At 35.7% G+C, this 19,208-nt stretch overlaps 1 protein-coding gene across 1 annotated transcript in view; it reads right to left on the bottom strand.

Annotated features, from left to right (window-relative positions):
* Positions 1 to 2,158: 2,158 nt before the first annotated feature.
* LOC135207417 (parathyroid hormone/parathyroid hormone-related peptide receptor-like) overlaps positions 2,159 to 19,208 on the bottom strand; it is a gene marked incomplete at its 5' end in the record, with an annotated part of 24,557 nt that continues 7,507 nt past the window's right edge. Inside the window, 6 exon segments of the mRNA XM_064239143.1 lie at positions 2,159 to 3,121; positions 6,976 to 7,071; positions 10,447 to 10,488; positions 10,705 to 10,771; positions 15,150 to 15,398; positions 16,057 to 16,277. Coding sequence (XP_064095213.1) covers positions 2,159 to 3,121; positions 6,976 to 7,071; positions 10,447 to 10,488; positions 10,705 to 10,771; positions 15,150 to 15,398; positions 16,057 to 16,277 — 1,638 coding nt within the window.

The following is a 19,208-nucleotide window of genomic DNA, read 5'->3' as shown; positions in this document are numbered from 1 at the left end:
CCTACGAAGCTCCTGATTGGCTGTTGATAAGCCAATGACAGGGCTGGAAACTCTCAGACTCTCTCGAGAGTTCATATAGGCAGGATGTATGTTCCACCTTTCCTGAGGTATGCTTTTGAAAGACGTATCCCTCAGGAGAAAGGAACATACATCCTGCCTATGTGAACTCTTGAGAGAGATGACAGTTTCCAGCCCCGTGAGTGGCTTATCAACAGCCAATCAGGAGCGTCGTAAGGGACTGGCCTAGACATCAGATGCACCGGTGATGTGAATCTACTATAGTACGTTGAGAAAACTTGGCAGTCTTGCAGTGCTACCAACTTTGCTCTTGTGTAAACAGAGAGAGAATAAATTAATGATTTGTGTAAATAAACTGGGAACAATATAATGCTTTTTTGTGAACTTACAGGGGAATAAAATAAAGCTCTTTTGCCACCAGTGTTTTTGCGCTGCAACGCCCGCGTTGCATATTGAGCGGCCAGTTTATCTGTATCAGAAACGAAAATAACAGAAAAGAAAGAATTGACAGAAAAGTCGGACTCTTAATGAAATAATAAAGTTTTTTGGCCAAATCCGAAGGTACCCCCTTTGGGTCCCAATTGGTGGGGTAAACAAACTTGGCTGTGGTGAAACAATGTTTGGTTTATTAGGCATTCGTAGTAAACAAACACACACATAAACACTTTATATATATTTCTATATGTGCATGAGTTTTATGTTTGCATGTATAAAGATTCGTCTCGATCGGTTGTAACTTTTATTTTTTTTTACCAAATACGTTGCCCGTCTAGGAAGGAAGGTTTATTCTCTCAATAAACTTAATCGAAGCAAAATTTTTTAAAATCTCGTTTCCTATAATGTGTCGCGTGAGCATTTCCGTTTGATTCCGTTTCTTACAAATTAGTTATTCTGAGGCTTAAAAATTAAAGTTGACGATTTATATTAATCTTTCTGTTGGCACATATTAGGTGATATATACATATGTTGCTATGTCTTGTTGAAAAATCGTTAATTTTCAGTTGGCGGAGTTTTTATAACAGAAAGACTGACCTTACCATTTCTTGTTTTGTTTCTGTATTATCTTATGGAAAAATGAAAAAATGGGATGATTTTTTTGTAACAGAATAACAAAAGAAAATAATAATAATAATAATAATAATAATAATAATAATAATAATAATTATTTTGATTATTATTATATTATTATTATTTATTATTTATTAGTTATTAAAATTTTATTTATTTATTATTATTATTATTATTCCAAATAATGAACGATTGTTTCTCATATCAAATAGATAAACTTTATTTTTATCAGATGACTGTCAGTATTTTGTTTTACTTTATCATGATTTCATTTTCCTTATTAAATGGTACGAATTTGTTTTATCTTCATTTTCAGGAGAATTTTTAATACTAATTCATTATATGATACTAGAATGAAGTGACCGATTTTTTATTTACTATAGACTACGACGAAAATTTCCACGGCATTTCCTATGATTATTTCATAGATTTACGAGTGAAACCCCGCGAGATTTTCGAGTAGCGCCGAGTTCGCTCCCCGCTGCCGTCAACGCGGAACCTCATAAATTTATTATCGGTGACTAGAAATTCATTTCTCGATATAATGTGGTTCGGATCCCGCAATAAGCTGTACGTAGGTCCCGTTGCTAGGTAACCAATTGGTTCCTAACCACATAAGAAAAAAAAAAAAAATCCAATCATTTGGGTTAGCCCTAGGAGAGCTGTTAACCAGCTCAGTGGTCTGGTTAAACTCAGTATAGTTAACTTCGAGGAAGTAAGGGAAATGTACAGTAGTCGCATTAAACTTCACACTTCCTGTAACATGACTCTCACTCTGTTTTTTTTTCATAGTTTTCACTTTTTCCTGTCAGTCTCTCTCGACAAATATCATTTGAAGTCTGAAAGGTAATATATTATACTTCTCGGTTTCGTTCATTCGGCAAAGTTTGGCGCTTAGTCTATATCTCTATGAACTTGGCTTCAAGATTTCCGTTTAACGTAACAACACTGGTCATACTTAAAAAGAAAAGGGTTATATCTCTTTCATTGTTCACGTTTCACTAGTTCATTAAAATGTTCGCACCGTATTACAATGTTTACCCCTTTTATAAACTCTAGATTAATGTAGGCGCTAACTTTCGTTTTCCTGGGAGCCATAGTCAGTAGTTTGTGTTAGATCGCCCAAATAACCTGTGGGTTTATCGTCTTGTCTCGCAGTCATGATTATGAGGTCTTTGTGACTTTGATGAGTTGAGGTATTTGTGACTTGAGGCAAATTTCCGTTACCTCCAACACAGGGTTGTACTGTCACTTCGTTATGAGAAAACCCATTAGGATTGTCAATGGAACTTGTTTTCCTCGCTCGTTCATCCACATCCGGACTTGTCCAAGACGCATCAGCGGGTTCCTGGTCCCCGTCCAATTTGAGCTCGTCGCTGGTCATGATCGTCTCGGGGCTCAGACCAGCCCTCAGGAGGCTGCTGTCCCTCCTGTCTGTCAGGTAGCTCTCCACTTTGGTGCGGGAGCAGCCATTATCAACTCCTCCGAAGACTTCGTCCTCCTCCTCCTCCTCATCGATGATGCTCTCCTCCGTGATGTCGTGCTTCATCTCGTAGGTGGAGGAGTCGTCGGCGAAGTGGCTGTGGTTGCAGCCTCCCTCCGAAGGCAGCGGCTCCCAGCTGTTCCCTCGGGAGGAGGTCAAAGGGATGAGGTGAGGCGACGTAAGGGAGTGAGTCTCCGCGAAGGTTTTCAGATGCCTATCTACTTCGCGGTTGGCATTGGCCTCGAAAGCCCTCGGGTAAGGCTTCATCTCGAGGCTCCTACACTCAACCTGCACTTTGTGTTTGTCTTCGTTGCTGGGTTCGTCTGCCCCCGGGTACAACGGGCCCATTTGGGTTGGTTGGGACTCCACCACCACGCAGCCCCAGCTGGTAGATCCAGCGGCCCCTATGGTCGCCACTGGAACGTCCCGAGATCTCAGGTGGTGCTGCGTAGGGGGCTGGTGATGATGGCTGTCCTGTTGGGATTTTAACCCGAGGAAAGGACGCCGGAGTAAGAATTTACGTAGATCCTTGTTTGGCTTTTTACACACGCCCTGTGGAAGGGAAAAGGTGATACGAATGATGATTCCACTTTGTCTCCTTTGGGTTGTTGAAGTGGTAGTTGCCCAAATAGTACTTTATTTCCTTTGACCTATTTCTAGGACATCACTGATTATTTAAATTCTTATTCATCTAGGCAAATGTTTACATATGATGTATAACCTAGCCCTCTTACGCTGAAGCCCTAAAAATCAAAACCTCTCCCGTATGCCGGTGTTGGTTTGGAGTGAGCGCGAAAGCGATAAAAATAATTTTTTCAAAAAATCACAGCGCGCTTAGTTTTGAAGATTATGAGTTCATTTTTGGCTCCTTTTTTTGACATTGCCTGAAGTTTAGTGTGCAACCATCAGAAATGGAAAAAAAATATAATTATCATATGTAAATAATGCGATATATGATAGCGAAAAAAAAATTCATACATAATTGTATTCAAATCGTGCTGTGCGAAAAACGGTCAAAGCTAACGAGTTACTTTTTTTTCGTTGTATTTTACACTAAATTGCAATCATTTTGATATATAATACATTGTAAAACAATAAAAGCAACACCAGAAAAATATTATCACAAAATGATGCACAAATTCGTAACGCATGGACGGAAAAAAATGTTTTTTTCAAAAATTCACCGTAAATCTAAATATTATTCTAAAGACTTACAATTTGTTTCAAAATGAAGAAAAATGATTGAATATTATGATACTGTAAGAGTTTTAGATTAGAATTGCAGATTCCGACCATTCCGGACGAGTTAAAGTTGACCAAATGTCGAAATTTTTATATATATATTTTTTTATATGCAAATATTTCGGAAATGAGAAAAGCTAAAAACTTCAATTATTTTTTTTTTGTATTCTTCATGAATTTGCGCACATTTTGATACATGAAACTCTATAAAACGGCTAATATGAAAAGGAGCCAATATTAGGATAATGCAACGTACGCATTTCGGAGATTTGCAGCCGCGAATCGGCGCGCGGAGGGAAAGAAAGTTTTTTTTAATAAATTCACCATAAATCTAAATATTGTGCTAGACACTTCGAATTTGTTTCAAAATGAAGATAAATGAGTGAATATTACTAGATTGTAAGCGTTTTTAGCTTACAATTGCGTTTTTTGACTATTTCAGTAGAGTCAATGTTGACCGAACGTAGTTTTTTATTTATTTATCGTGATTTATATGCAAATATTTCGAAAAAGAGAAAAGCTACAACCTTCAACCATTTATTGTTGTATTCTAAATGAAATTGCGCACATTTTCATATATAAAACTTTATGTAACAGCTAATTTTAAATGGTGCAAACATTTCGACAATCGCACGAAAAAATTTCTGATTTTTTTCGGAAGAGTTACCGCGCATGACGTAAGGAAAATATTTTTTTTTTTTCATAAATTCACCATATATCGAAATATTGTGCTAGAGACTTCCAATTCGTTTCCAAATGAAGGTAAATGATTGAATATTACTAGAATATAAGAGTTTTAGCTTACAATTGCGTTTTTCGACCATTTCGGTAGAGTCAAAGTTGACCGAAGGTTGAAATTTTTGCACTTATCGTTATTTATATGAAAATATTTCAAAACTGATGAAAGCTACAACCATGGGTTGTTTATAGTTGTATTGTGCATGAAATTGCGCACATTTCCACATATAAAACTTTATGTAACGGCAAATTTAAAATGGTGCGAACATTAGGACAATCGCACGAAAAAATTTATCGGAAGAGTTACCGCGCGGACGTAAGGAAAAAGTTTTTTCATAAATTCACCATAAATCGAAATATTGTGCAAGAGACGTTCAATTGGTTGCAAAATGAAGGCAAATAATTGAATATTACTAGAATATAAGGGTTTTAGCATACAATTGCGTTTTTTGACCATTTCGGTAGAGTCAAAGTTAACCAAAGGTTCAAATTTTGGCACTTATCGTTATTTATTTGAAAATATTTCAAAACTGATAAAAGCTACAATCATGAGTATTTATTTGTTGTATTTTACATGAAATTGCGCATATTTTCATATATAATACTCCATGTAACGGATAATTTAAAATGGTGCAAAAATTGTGTCAAAGTGACGAAATAATTTTTGAGATGTGTCACTGATACTTTTTAGTGCGATAAGAAAAAAATTCGCGCTTGCGAGCCTGCGTAACGATTGTAAACAAAACAACGCCTTGATCCGTGAACTCCCAGCATCCCCCAAGGCGCGTGATTAAAAAGTTTTTGGCTGGTAGGCCTATAAGTATTTTTCCGCGAATTTAAAAAATAACTTTTTTGAGTCGACGTATAATACGTCCAATCGGCATACGGAAGACATTTTGACTCGACGTTTAATACGTCCAATCGGCGTAAGAGGGCTAGAATGCTAATCAATAATATATTTTTTTTTATTATAAAAATGCTGAAGAAAAATATTGGAGAGCTTTATTCAATAAGAATACATTTCAATATAAACTAGTTGTTTAAAGAAATCTCGAGATTTTTTAGTATTAAGTGAGGAAACATTGGCGAGCTTTATTTGATAAGAAATACATTTCAATATAAACTGGTCGTTTGATTGACTCTCGAGATATTTGAGTATTGAGTGAATAACATAATATAATGAATGCGTTTTCTATTTGTAAATAAGGCTATAGCGCCTCTAACATTACAAACATTACACGCCAACACTCCAGTTCTTTTTGAAGCACATTTGGCATATGAATAAGTGCAGCTTTACTTATTGTTCTGAATACAACCATTCTTGTCTGAATATAAGCTCGTTTGTGGTTACTCAGTGTCTTTGAAAATCAGCATGCGTTTGTGGTTATTTGGTGTCTTTGAAAAATAAGCGTGCGTTACTGATTATTATGTTGTCTTTGAAAATAAGTGTGCATTTTTGGTGTCTTTAATAATCAGCATGCGTTTGTGGTTAATTGGTGTCTTTGAAGATCAGCATGAGTTTGTGGTTATTGGTGTTTTTGAAGATCAGCATGCATTTGTGGTTGTTTGGTGTCTGAAAATAAGCATGTTTGTGGTTATTTGGTGTCTTTGAAAATCAACATGCGTTTGTGGTTAGTTGTCTTTGAAAAATAAGTGTGTGTTTGTGGTTACACTGTCTTTGAAAATTGGCATACGTTTGTGGTTATTTGGTGTCTTTGAAAATTTGTGTACGTTTTGGTTACTCTGTGTCCTTAAAAATCAGCATGCATCTGTGGTTATTTGGTGTCTTTGAAAATCAGCATGCATTTGTGATTACTCTGTTTCTTTGAAAATCAGCATGCGATTGTGGTTATTTGGAGTCTTTGAAAAACAGCATGTGTTTGTGGTTACTCGGTGCCTGAAAATCAGCATTAGTTTGTAGTTATTTGGTGTCTCTAAAAAATAAGCGTGTGTTAGTGATTACTCTGTCTTTGAAAATCAGCATGCGTTTGTGATTACTCAGTGTCTTTGAGAATCAGTATACATTTGTGGTTCCTCAGTGTCTTTGAAAATAAGCATGCATTTGTGGTTACTTGGTATCTTTGAAAATCAGCATGCGTTTGTGGTTGTTTTGAGTCTTTGAAAAATCAGCGTGCGTTTGTGGTTACTCTGTGTCTTTGAAAATCAGCATGTGTTTGTGGTTATTTGGTGTCTGAAAATCAGCTTAAAATAAGCATACGTTTGTGGTTATTTGGTGTCTTTGACAATCAGCACGCGTTTGTGGCTATTTGCTGTCTCTGAAAATCATCATGCATTAGTGGTTAATCGGTGTCTGAAAATCAGCATGCGTTTGTGGTTAATCGGTGTCTGAAAATCAGCATGCGTTTGTGGTTAATTGGTGTCTGAAAATCAGCATGCGTTTGTGGTTATTTGTGTCTTCAACTTACATTTACAGGCAAGGCACATGAGGCGGACTGAGTAAAACGAGGTCGTTCGTGTATGAACTGGTACTGAACCCATCTCTTTTTGATAGCCGTTGTCACCTGGAAAATGAATGATAAAAGACACGAGTAATTATTATTGCACTTAGGAAGCAGACCCTCTCTCAAGCATACTTTATTAAAAGTAATGGCTACCTCAGCAGCGTTACACTTGCAGAGATTCTTCTCTATTTCCCGACTAGCGGCTTTTTCCGTGCTACTTAAACAGGTTAGTAGAGGTCATGATCAAATACAGGGTAAAAATCGGTGTAGTATATATTTAAATTTTACCGATAAACTATGATATCATAGTTTATCTGTAAATTCAAATATATACACCGATTCTGACCCTACATTTGATCATGACCTCTATAGGCGCTCTACTAGCCTGTTTTAAGTATCACGGAAAAAGCCGCTATTTGGAAAATAGAGAAGTATCTCTACAAGTGCAACGCTGCTGAAGTAGCCATTACTTTTAATAAAGTAATTATTAGAATAATAATGACGAAGAAAAGAGTAAGAATTTTTATAAAGTAAATGGTCATGATAATGATAACAGTATTGAATTTCTAATTAATAGGAATTTTTAGCACTGACATGGGAATACATGGGAATGAAAGAAATGCTAACGATACAAGTAAAAGAATAAGGTACCGATTTGTTACTCCATTTTAGGACTCATGCTACAATGAGTATTTATTATTATTATTATTATTATTATTATTATTCTTATTATTCTTATTATTATTTTTTATTGTTTTTTTTTTTTTTTTTTTTTTTTTTTTTTTTTTTTTTTTTTTTTGCTCTATCACAGTCCTCCAATTCGACTGGTGGTATTTAGTGTGGGGTTCCGGGTTCCATCCTGCCTCCTTAGGAGTCCATCACTTTTCTTACTATGTGTGCCGTTTCTAGATCACACTCTTCTGCATGAGGCCCGGAGCTACTTCAGCTCTAGTTTTTCTAGATTCCTTTTCAGGGAATCTTGGGGATCGTGCCTAGTGCTCCTATGATTATGGGTACGATTTCCACTGGCATATCCCATATCCTTCTTATTTCTATTTTCAGATCTTGATACTTATCCATTTTTTCCCTCTCCTTCTCTTCAACTCTGGTGTCCCATGGTATTGCGACATCAATGAGTGATACTTTCTTCTTGACTTTGTCAATCAACGACACGTCTGGTCTGTTTGCACGTATCACCCTATCCGTCCTGATACCATAGTCCCAGAGGATCTTTGCGTGATCGTTTTCTATCACTCCCTCAGGTTGGGTGCTCGTACCACTTATTACTGCAAGGTAGCTGATGTTTCTTGCGCACAGGCTCCAGTGGAGGGCTTTTGCCACTGAATCATGCCTCTTTTTGTACTGGTTCTGTGCAAGTGCCGGGCATTCGCTTGCTATGTGGTTTATGGTTTCATTTTTCGTATTGCACTTCCTACATATGGGAGAGATGTTATTTCCATCTATCGTTCTTAGAACATATCTGGTTCTTAGGGCCTGATCTTGTGCCGCTGTTATCATTCCTTCAGTTTCCTTCTTTAGCTCTCCCCTCTGTAGCCATTGCCATGTGTCATCGCTGGCTAGTTCTTTAGTCTGTCTCATGTATTGTCCGTGCATTGGTTTGTTGTGCCAGTCCTCTGTTCTATCTGTCATTCTCCTGTCTCTGTATATTTCTGGGTCTTCGTCTACTTTTATTAGTCCTTCCTCCCATGCACTCTTTAGCCACTCGTCTTCACTGGTTTTCAGATATTGCCCCAGTGCTCTGTTTTCGATGTTGACGCAGTCCTCTATACTTAGTAGTCCTCTCCCTCCTTCCTTTCGTGTTATGTATAGTCTGTCCGTATTTGCTCTTGGGTGTAGTGCTTTTGTGTATTGTCATAGTGTTTCCTGGTTTTCTGATCTATGCTGCAGAGTTCTGCCTTCGTCCATCCACTATTCCCTGCGCTGTATCTGATTACTGGCACTGCCCATGTGTTTATGGCTTTTATCATATTTCCGGCGTTGAGTTTTGACTTGAGTATCGCCTTGAGTCTCTGCATATATTCTTTCCTGATCGTGTCCTTCATCTCTTGGTGTTTTATATCCCCTCCTTCCACTATTCCCAGGTATTTGTATCCTGTCTCATCTATGTGTTTGATGTTGCTCCTATCTGGTAGCTTTATCCCTTCAGTTTATTATTATTATTATTATTATTATTATTATTATTATTATTATTATTATTATTATTATTATTATTATTATTATTATTATTATTATTCTTATTATTATTATTAGTTCATATTTATACTAATGCTTCTATTACGATTACGGCTACTTATATTGATGCAATTCTAGGTCAATGTTATTATATTTAAGGTACCATTAAATTTCAGCTTTATTAATACCATCCTACTATAGTAAGTTCAAATCAACCGTGCATCTGATGTCTAGGCCAGTCCCTTACAACGCTCCTGATTGGCTGTTGATAAGACAATCAAAGGGCTGGAAACTCTAAGTATCTCGAGAGAGTTCACATACGCAGGATGTATGTCCCACCTCTCCTGAGGGATACGTCAACAGGCAATCAGGAGCGTCGTAAAGGACTGACCTAGACATCAATCGCACGGTTGATGTGAAACTACTATAGTATCATGTTTATACCAATGCTATTAATAATATTATTACGGCTACTTATAATGATATAGCTGGTATCAGCTTTATACGGTTAATATTATCATTTCTAAGGTCCCGCCAAAGTTCTGTATTAATTCTTTATCAAGGATTAAAATTGTATTGCAAAACTTATTTCATGATTTAAGCATTGAAATGCTTTCTGAATATAATCCTCCTCTTTGATAATATAACGAACAACTGTTAGATAAAATCCACCTTTAGCGACACGTAATTAAAAATAGTATAATTTTATGATTAGCTGTGTTCTCCCAGCACTGACTATTGAACAGGAAAAAATATGTGCAAGAATTCGAAATGTACATTTTTTCAAAGGATTGTAGATGCTATTTGTATACTCATATTTAACTGTAACATTTTAGCCGGGTGAAACTGAATATTCATACCTCAGGAATGACACACACACGCAATATATATATATATACTATATATATATATATATATATATATATATATATATATATATATATATATATATATATATTTATTTATTTATTTATCATAAAACTCCTCTAAAGAGGGTGTATTGTACCGGGACCTAGAGCAAGTACTTTTCATATAGAACATTATTATAAATAGGATAAACTTGTTCTACGTCCTGGTTTTCACTCGCCTTCTTAAAAGTTGAATATTATGTGTGTGTGTGTGTGTGTGTGTGTGTGTGTGTTTTGCAATTTTATTCAAAAGATTAGGAGTTATTTCATAACTCTGACAATATTCACTTAGCACATTCCTTTTATTTCCCAGGCGAGATGATTCAAAACATACCTCACTATTGCAGAAACAGAAGAGCAGTGCCACACAGAATCCCTGAAAATAAATATAATTTATAAAGAAAATATATCAATTAGAGGGTGAGCACGTCTGATTAAAAATGGTAAAATTATTTTGACTTATCGACCATATATGAATGCATATGTGCATTTCTGTATACAGAGAATGAGAGGAGGAAACAGAAAGAGAGAGAGAGAGAGAGAGAGAGAGAGAGAGAGAGAGAGAGAGAGAGAGAGAGAGAGAGAACTTTACCTGGAATGAAGATGCGAGGGCAGACACTATCTGATAAACCAACTCCCCGCTGGAACCCGGCGCCGGTCTGCAAAAATAAATAAATAAATTTAAAAAATACATAATAAATCAATCAATGAAGAATAATTAAATAAATATATAAATGAAAAATAAATAAATAATTAGATAAATAAATAAATAAATAGATAAAAACTAAATCAATCAATGAAAAATAAATAAACAATTAAATAGATAAATATATCAATGAAAAATAAATAAATAAATAAATACATGAATAAATAAATAAATAAATAAATAAATAAATAAATAAATAAATAAATAAATGAATATATAAACAAATCAAAATAATTAAATCAGTATATAATAAATAAATAAATAAATAAATAAATAAATACAAAAGAATTAAATAAAAAAAAGGACATTATTCCCTATAGCACCAATTTTACTGCTAAATTATTCTACATCTCTTTCTTTATTCTTACGTACAGAGTAATTAGCCGAGTGTAGAGGGCTACAGCTGGGGTGGAGATAAGCCTCGTGATTGCAATATAGCCACGTCATATTGGTTGTGATTTTACTTTCTTCTCAAATCCTTGTAAATGAACAATACTAAATGGGTTATGGACAATATTCGGGTTATGAAGCTTACGTTTTCACATATTTGTCAGAATTGTATTTGATTAAATTTCAATTGATTGCTAGTTTTTTTGTCATATTCTACTTCGACAACATTTACTTGACATATTTCTTAGACCGGCATTTGATTAAAATTTCACTTGATTATTAGCTTTTCTAGTTACCTACATCGACAACATTTATATCTATTTATTTTCTGTCTTAGAGTTTATTTCTTCCATCATAGATTCTTATTAATATATCTTTTAAATCAGGTTAATTTCAAAAAATTCTTATCCGTATAATCAGGAAAAATATTTTTGCTATCTCATATAATCAGGAAAAAAGAATATTTTGTCATCCCATATAATCAGGAAAAAAATATTTTTTTTTATCCCTTATAATCAGGAAAAAAGAATTTTTTGTTATCCCATATAATCAGGAAAAAAAGAATTTTCTGCTATCCCATATAATCAGGAAAAAAGGATTTGTTTTATCCCATATAATCAGGAAAAAAGAATTTCTTTTTTATCCCATATAATCAGGAAAACTATTTTTTTTATCCCATAAAATCAGGAAAAAAGGATTTTTTTCATCCCATATAATCAGGAAAAAAGATTTTTTTTTTATCCCATATAATCGGGAATTTTTTTTTTTTTATTCTTCCCAATCGTGTTTTCCTGTTGGCACCTAAGTGCGTCGTTCGTCTTAAAAATGAAACGGAATTCTTTACTTCGTTGCCTTTTGAGTTCTGCAACTTCGTTTGGCCTCTTTGCAGCATTACCGGGTCGCAAAGGGCTGCCTTTAGCGGTTGCAAGAAGTGTCTGTGTCAACAATCTCGGGTGATGCACTTCTTACTAATGTTGTTGTTGTTGTTGTGAAGTTGGCGATCTCCGATGCGAATACAAATTCTTTTGCCACGTAACATATAATCGCTCCCATATCGAAAGGACTTGTAAACACGGAGCTAAAATGGTTGGAAAATGTGCAAACATTAAATGTGAATGTTTTTTTTTCAGTGTGTTCGCATTATATCTTTCCTTTGTGGGCAGAGAATTAAGAAAAAATTTAGTTTTTACCTTCTAGAATTCCCTCGGAATATATTTCTTGGTATGATAATAATAAACTGCGGTCGAGAAAGAATGTTCACATTTTGCTTCCTGTCTATCTGTCTGTCTGTCTTTCTGATATTTCAGTATAATAGTCTCTCTCTCTCTCTCTCTCTGATATTTCAATATAATATTCTCTTTATCATTATCGCTCTGTCGGTCTGTCTCTCTAATATTTGACTATATATTCTCTTTACCATTATCTCTCTCTCTCTCTCTTCTCTCTCTCTCTCTCTCTCTCTCTGATAATTCATTAATCTCTTCATATCTCTCTCTCTCTCTCTCTCTCTCTCTCTCTCTCTCTCTCTCTCTCTCTCTGATATTTCACTATAATATTCTCTTTATCATCATCTCTCTCTCTGTCTCTCTCTCTCTCTCTCTCTCTCTCTCTCTCTCTCTGATAGTTCACTATTACATTCTCTCTCTCTCTCTCTCTCTCTCTCTCTCTCTCTCTCTCTCTCTCATCTGTGTTTCACCTCCTTACAAAGGAACCCAAGTTCCTAAATAAGTGACCCGTTTAAAAGAAAAAGAAAAAAAAATTAGTTTAATGAATGTCGAGAACTTCAAGGAGAGGAATTTATGGAGCATTATTAAAAGCATCAGCGAACTCGAATATCCTTAGTTCTCGAATCTTATTCGAGTTTCCAGGTCTCGAGAAATGCTTCTAGACACTTCGCGATGTCCAATTCTAAGGTTAGCGACAGTTTATTTTTTTTATTATTTTTTTTTGGCGAAATTGGAACGAGATGTTTTGAAAAAGTTTTCTTTTTAACCCGCTTTAACAAGTACGTCAAGATTTTCATGACTACTAATATGGTTTTATGACTTCCATTCGAAAAAGAATATAAAACAAAATGCTGTTCTAACAAAGGCAGATTAAATACAAAATGAATAAGTAAGACTAAAATAATCCATAATTAGCTATGGAATATTCTCCAGCCACATTTCGGACATTCCAAGCAGTTGAATGCAATCATGGAATTAAGGTCATTCCAGTTCACTCGTTGAAATTTCACTTGATGAATTACGGGACATTCAACAGGCCTAAGTTCTTCGAAAATGGCTCACTGTCGTATTCAGAGAGACGCGAGTATAGCAACGCATTTACATTTAATTGGGTTTTCCATGCAGACTTTGGGAGGGGGGCCGCGTTTCATAAGTCTTGTAAATGAAGATGAAACGGTTTACTTAGTACGTTAGCTCTAATGTGTCATCAAGACAGCTGTTGGAGATAATTATGACACATTCCTCGTCGCTTGGAAGATGACTTTCATGTAATATTTTTGTAGATTAATCAAGTGCTTATACAATAAATTTTGTACTAGTATACAACCAGGTTTGAACACACGCACAGACACTCATATATATATATATATATATATATATATATATATATATATATAATATATATAATATATATAATTGTATAATTTATAAGATATATATATATATATATATATATATATCTATATATATATATATATATATATATATATATATATATATATATAAATATATATATATATATGTGTGTGTGTGTGTGTGTGTAGTGTATATTTATTGATGCATAAACTATATATATATATATATATATATCTATATATATATATATATATATATATATATATATATATGATATATATATATATATATTATATATATATATATATATATATATATATATATATATATATATATATATATATATATATATATTATATATATATATATATATATATATATATATATATATATATATATATATATATATATTTATAGATAAATTTGATATCCAAGGAATATGAATAATGCAGTAAAATCGCACTATTGTTAGTGATTTTGAATACTTTCTTAGCGTTTGATGGTCATTTTCACTTTTCCACGCTGAACTTCATATCTCAGTTGAATCTTAATACCCAGCATCAGATTTTGATCACTATGTCAAACGCTCTGCTGTAAATTACATACCAGTTTACCGTATGCTAAAAGCAAACTTGGTGTTTGCTAAAAACAACTTCGTTTATGCTAAAAACAACTTCGTTTATGCTAAAAACAACTTCGTGTATGCTAAGCGCAACTTATTGCATGCTAAAAAAACAACTAAATACAACTTTGTATGTGCTAAAAACCAACTTAGTATATGCTGAAAATCAACTTAGCATATGCTAAAAACCAACGTAGTGTATGCTAAAAGCAACTTTATATATGCTGAAAACCAACTTAGTTTATGCTAATAACCAAATAAGGGTATGCCAAAACCAGCTTAGTGCATGCTAAAAACCAACTTAATGTATTCTAAAAACAACTTAGCATATGCTAAAAGTAAACTTAGTGTGTTCTAGAAACAACTTCGTGATTAAAAAACTTAGAGTTATGCTAAAAACAACTTAGCATAGGGTAAATCCAACTTAGTGTGTGCTAGAAACCAACATAGTGTATGCTAAAAAACAACTTTGTGTATGCTAAAAATCAACTTAGTGTACGCTAAGAACAACTAAGTGTATGTTAAAAATTACTTAGCATATGCTAAAAACCAACTTGAAGTGTGCTAGAAACCAACATAGTGTATGCGAAAAACAAATTAGCGTATGCTAAAAAACAAATTAATGTATGCTAAAGACCAATTTAGTGTGTGTGCTAAAAACCACTTTCTGTATGCTAAGAACAACCTAGTATATGCTAAAAACAACTCAGAGTATGCTAAAAAAAGACTGTGCTAACTTGCAACCGGAACTTCGGAAGCCTTTCCTGAAGGGCATGAGGACGTAGTGGAGCCCCAGCAATGGGATGAGGATGAGGGTGGCCCTCACGGCCTTCCGGGTGCCGTTGGTGTCCGCCGGGACGTGGTTGGCCCTCAGTTTCGTCACCAGGACCCTCACAATGTTGATCAGGAAGACCAGGTTGGCCAGGATGGACAGGCAGACAGGGATGGACAGGAGGAGGGTGTAGTGGCTCTCCTCGATCCAGCAGCTGGGAGGGAAGAAAGACGGAATAGAAGATGGATGAAGTGGGTTATCGCAATGGTGATTTGAACCAGACGAGACGGAATGGAAGATGGCCGAAGCGGGTTATCCAACGGTGATTTATTCAAGTTACATTTTATAGAGGCTGTTACCAAAGGATTATAGGATTTCTCTACAAACTTTATGGTTTAAAGTTACTGGAAACCTAGAAGACAACAAACACGATTTTGAAGCTCCACCCCCTTTCTAGAGTTGTCAGGTATGGCATTATTGAGAAATATTTGTCAGAAGATTTAAGAAAACTATCTTCACTTTTCTTGTCGATTGTACGTACTTTTTCGGTAAATACACCTGCAAGTATGCAATTGCTCATGTGTGTGTATGTATGTGTATCTATTAACACAGCAATCTTTATACAGTTAAATACAAAGACATCTAAGTCACTTAGTACGGAATACTTTTCAATACACACACACACTATAGCGTATACGTACGTAACTATGTTCATTTATTCACACAGGTCACATTCCGGCGAACGTTTCTTCATACATTTAAATATAAAACCAATCATCATTGCAAGATCATACAGTCGCTAAGTACAGAAACCCCAGAAACCCGTATCTCATACTCCATCATACCCCTGTGGGTATATGGTTAATACTCACTGTTGGGTATCTGACGTAGAAGTGCCCCTGACACCCGCGTAGACGGCGACGATGATGGCCGGGGCTCCCCACCCCAGCAGGTAGAACCATCTCATCATGTGGTCCTCCGTGACGAAGGCCACCACCAGCAGGGTGTGGAGGTAGAGGCCCTCTGAGAACATCCAGTAGTAGTTCGAGACTAGGAAGTAATGGAGGAGGATGTGCAGGACCTGGCATCCCGTCTGTGGGTGGAGGATGTGGTGCCATCAATGGTTTAGTGGGTATTTATGCTTCTTCGGTTTCAATGACATTTTTGAAATATGGAAATAAACCAGCAGGAGAAAAGCAAAAAGTCACATTAATTTACAGTGTTTTGTTTATGTTTTTATGGTAATCCCCAATGGGCTTGCGGTGCCTCAGTGGCGTGGTCGGTATGGTGTTGGCGTGCCACCTCGTTGGCCGCGAGTTTGATTCTCGGGCGTTCCACTGAGGGGTGAGAGATGTGTATTTCTGGTGATAGAAGTTCACTCCCGACGTGGTTCGGAAGTCACGTAAAGCCATTGGTCCCGTTGCTGAATAACCACTGGTTCCATGCAACGTAAAAACACCATAAAAATAAACCAACAAACCAAAGGGCTTGTACTAAACACATCGCAAAGGCGGATTCATAACGGAATAAAATCCTTCGGGGTCACTATCTAGGAGACATTAATGAGACTTTTTCCCTGTGAATATTTGTCTGTACATTTTTTTTAACTTTTTTCCCGTGACTTTATTCCCGTGACTATTTGTGACTTTTTCTTATGAATTTTTTCTTTGACTTTTTTCCTGTGACTAGTTGTCTGGGACATTTTTCTTTAACGTTTTTATTTGACTTTATTCCTGTGACTTTTCTTTTACCTGGATTCGGACAGTTTTACCTCTTTCCAAGTGGCTCCCTAAGCATGAAATCTGACTCAGAGCCAAGTTTATGCATTTTTTTCTGGGTATTTTCTGTTTGTTGAGTAACTGACCTTAAATTCAATGCCGTTTATATTCGGTTTCTCCCGACACGAGACCCAAGTTAAATAACGAGATCAAATGGTCTGCGTTAACGAACTCCCTTGGTAAATGTTGCTGTTACTGAAACCTAAGCTACTAGTGGATTCCATAACTGTTACTTTCTATTTTATTTTTTTTTTTATTGCATTTGTTGTGGCTATGACATCTGTTACTTATGTTTCTTTTTCCAACTTCTGCTACTGGTGGGTTCCATGATTGTTTCTTTCTTTTTCTGGCATTTATTACGGCTATAAACCACCCGAATGCAATAAATAGCGTGAAGACACCTGACACAGACCATTGCACTCAGCGATCCCGTACCGAAGATGGCCAAACGAGGTGGCCTAAACATGTACACGCCTTTAAAAACCAAAAAAGAAGAAAAAACAAGGAATACCGGATAGACCCCTGACGACTACGGCCTGTTCCCGACCTACGAAACGCACCTGTATACATGTTGTCGACCTACAGCACGATGAATATTGGACAGCTGTTTTATAATACCAGCGTGCCTGAACGACAAATCATAAGGAGAATTGAAAGAATATTGTATAAAATCAATTCTGTGAATTCTGTAATTTTTTTTAGTAAGGCTATCTGTTATTATTTTGCTTTTCTTGTGCGCTGTAACTCGTAGAGGATTAACTGTAAATTGATTAATGGATCATAATAAATATCTGATGATTCTGATGAGTCTGATATGATGGTTTCACGAAGAAGTTATTATACGAATCTTTCCGTATATTATTTATCATATTTATTCTTACCCTTATTTTAGTTCACCTATCCAGCTGTAAGCAATTGCAGTTGACTAACCAGCAGCTTTATAATATAGGTCAACAGTAATTTCGTGCAGATTTTAATAAAACTTATTCTGTTCTGATATACGTGCACGGGGTCGACTTCGTTTCCTCTATCAGTACAGAGAGAGAGAGAGAGAGAAGAGAGAGAGAGAGAGAGAGAGAGAGAGAGAGAGAGAGAGAGTTGTCACTGCAAATTGAAGACATGAAGAAATATTGAGTGTTTCTTCAGGAATCTTAGTGGTTTGATATTTTAAAGTTAAATCATTTCCCTTCGTTAGCCATGTCTTCTTTTCATCTTTTCATCAAGTTCCACTTTCATTGTATCTTAAATGTAGAAATTTCCTTGAATTCACTGTTCATCTTTTCAATTCACCCGGATATGAAGTCGATATAAGAGATCTTCAGTGTCTAGCTCAACCTCAAAGGTAACGTTTAATGCTGGATGTCGATGTGAGTGCATTGTTCCCTTTTTGAGAGAAATGTTCAGTTTTGCCAGAGGCGAAATCCTTTTATCTCTCTCTCTCTCTCTCTCTCTCTCTCTCTCTCTCTCTCTCTCTTGTCATTTTTTCACATAATGTTTGCCATCAAATTTCCGTGATAACTCTGTGTGTGTGTACGTCTCTCTCTCTCTCCCTCTCTCTCTCTCTTTCTTTCTGTCTTTTTCTCTCCTCTCTTTCTCTCGACTTCCTCTCCCCACTCTCTCTCTAAATCCTTCCTCTCTCTCTCTCTCGCTATTGTCATTTTATCACATAATTTTTGCCATCAAATTTCCGTGATCACTCTGTGTGTGTGTGTGTGTGTGTGTGTGTCTCTCTCTCTCTCTCTCTCTCTCTCTCTCTCTCTTTCTTTCTGTATTTTTCTCTCCTCTCTTTCTCTCGACTTCCTCTCCCCACTCTCTCTCTAAATCGTTCCGCTCTCTCTCTCTCTCTCTCTCTCTCTCTCTCTCTCTCTCTCTCTCTCACCAACCGCAAATATCTAGCCTGAATTATCCTTTGCACATCCGCGCGAGATATACAGGCGGGAAAGAGCGATAAAAATAAATCACACGAATATCCCCGCAACGAAAGGGCCTCGAGTCCTTCCTAGGACTTTCCTGCGTCTTTTTAAGTGACAGGATATATTGCGAAGGGTAGCAGGGTACGTACTTGCAGGGCACACTAGTGAAAATGTGGAAGGAAATCTCACGAGAATGATTGATGACTGAGGAGGGTGGTGAGTGTTGAGAATTGTTATCTAATTTCTTAAAATTTGCGTATGAATTGTAGTGACAGGGATATATATATTTATATTATATATATATATATATATATATATATATATATATATATA

This window comes from Macrobrachium nipponense, chromosome 32 (genome assembly GCF_015104395.2).
Source record: "Macrobrachium nipponense isolate FS-2020 chromosome 32, ASM1510439v2, whole genome shotgun sequence".
Classification (NCBI taxonomy): domain Eukaryota; kingdom Metazoa; phylum Arthropoda; class Malacostraca; order Decapoda; family Palaemonidae; genus Macrobrachium; species Macrobrachium nipponense.
Note: the sequence above shows the minus strand (reverse complement) of the source record. Positions and strands in the feature narration are given on the sequence as shown.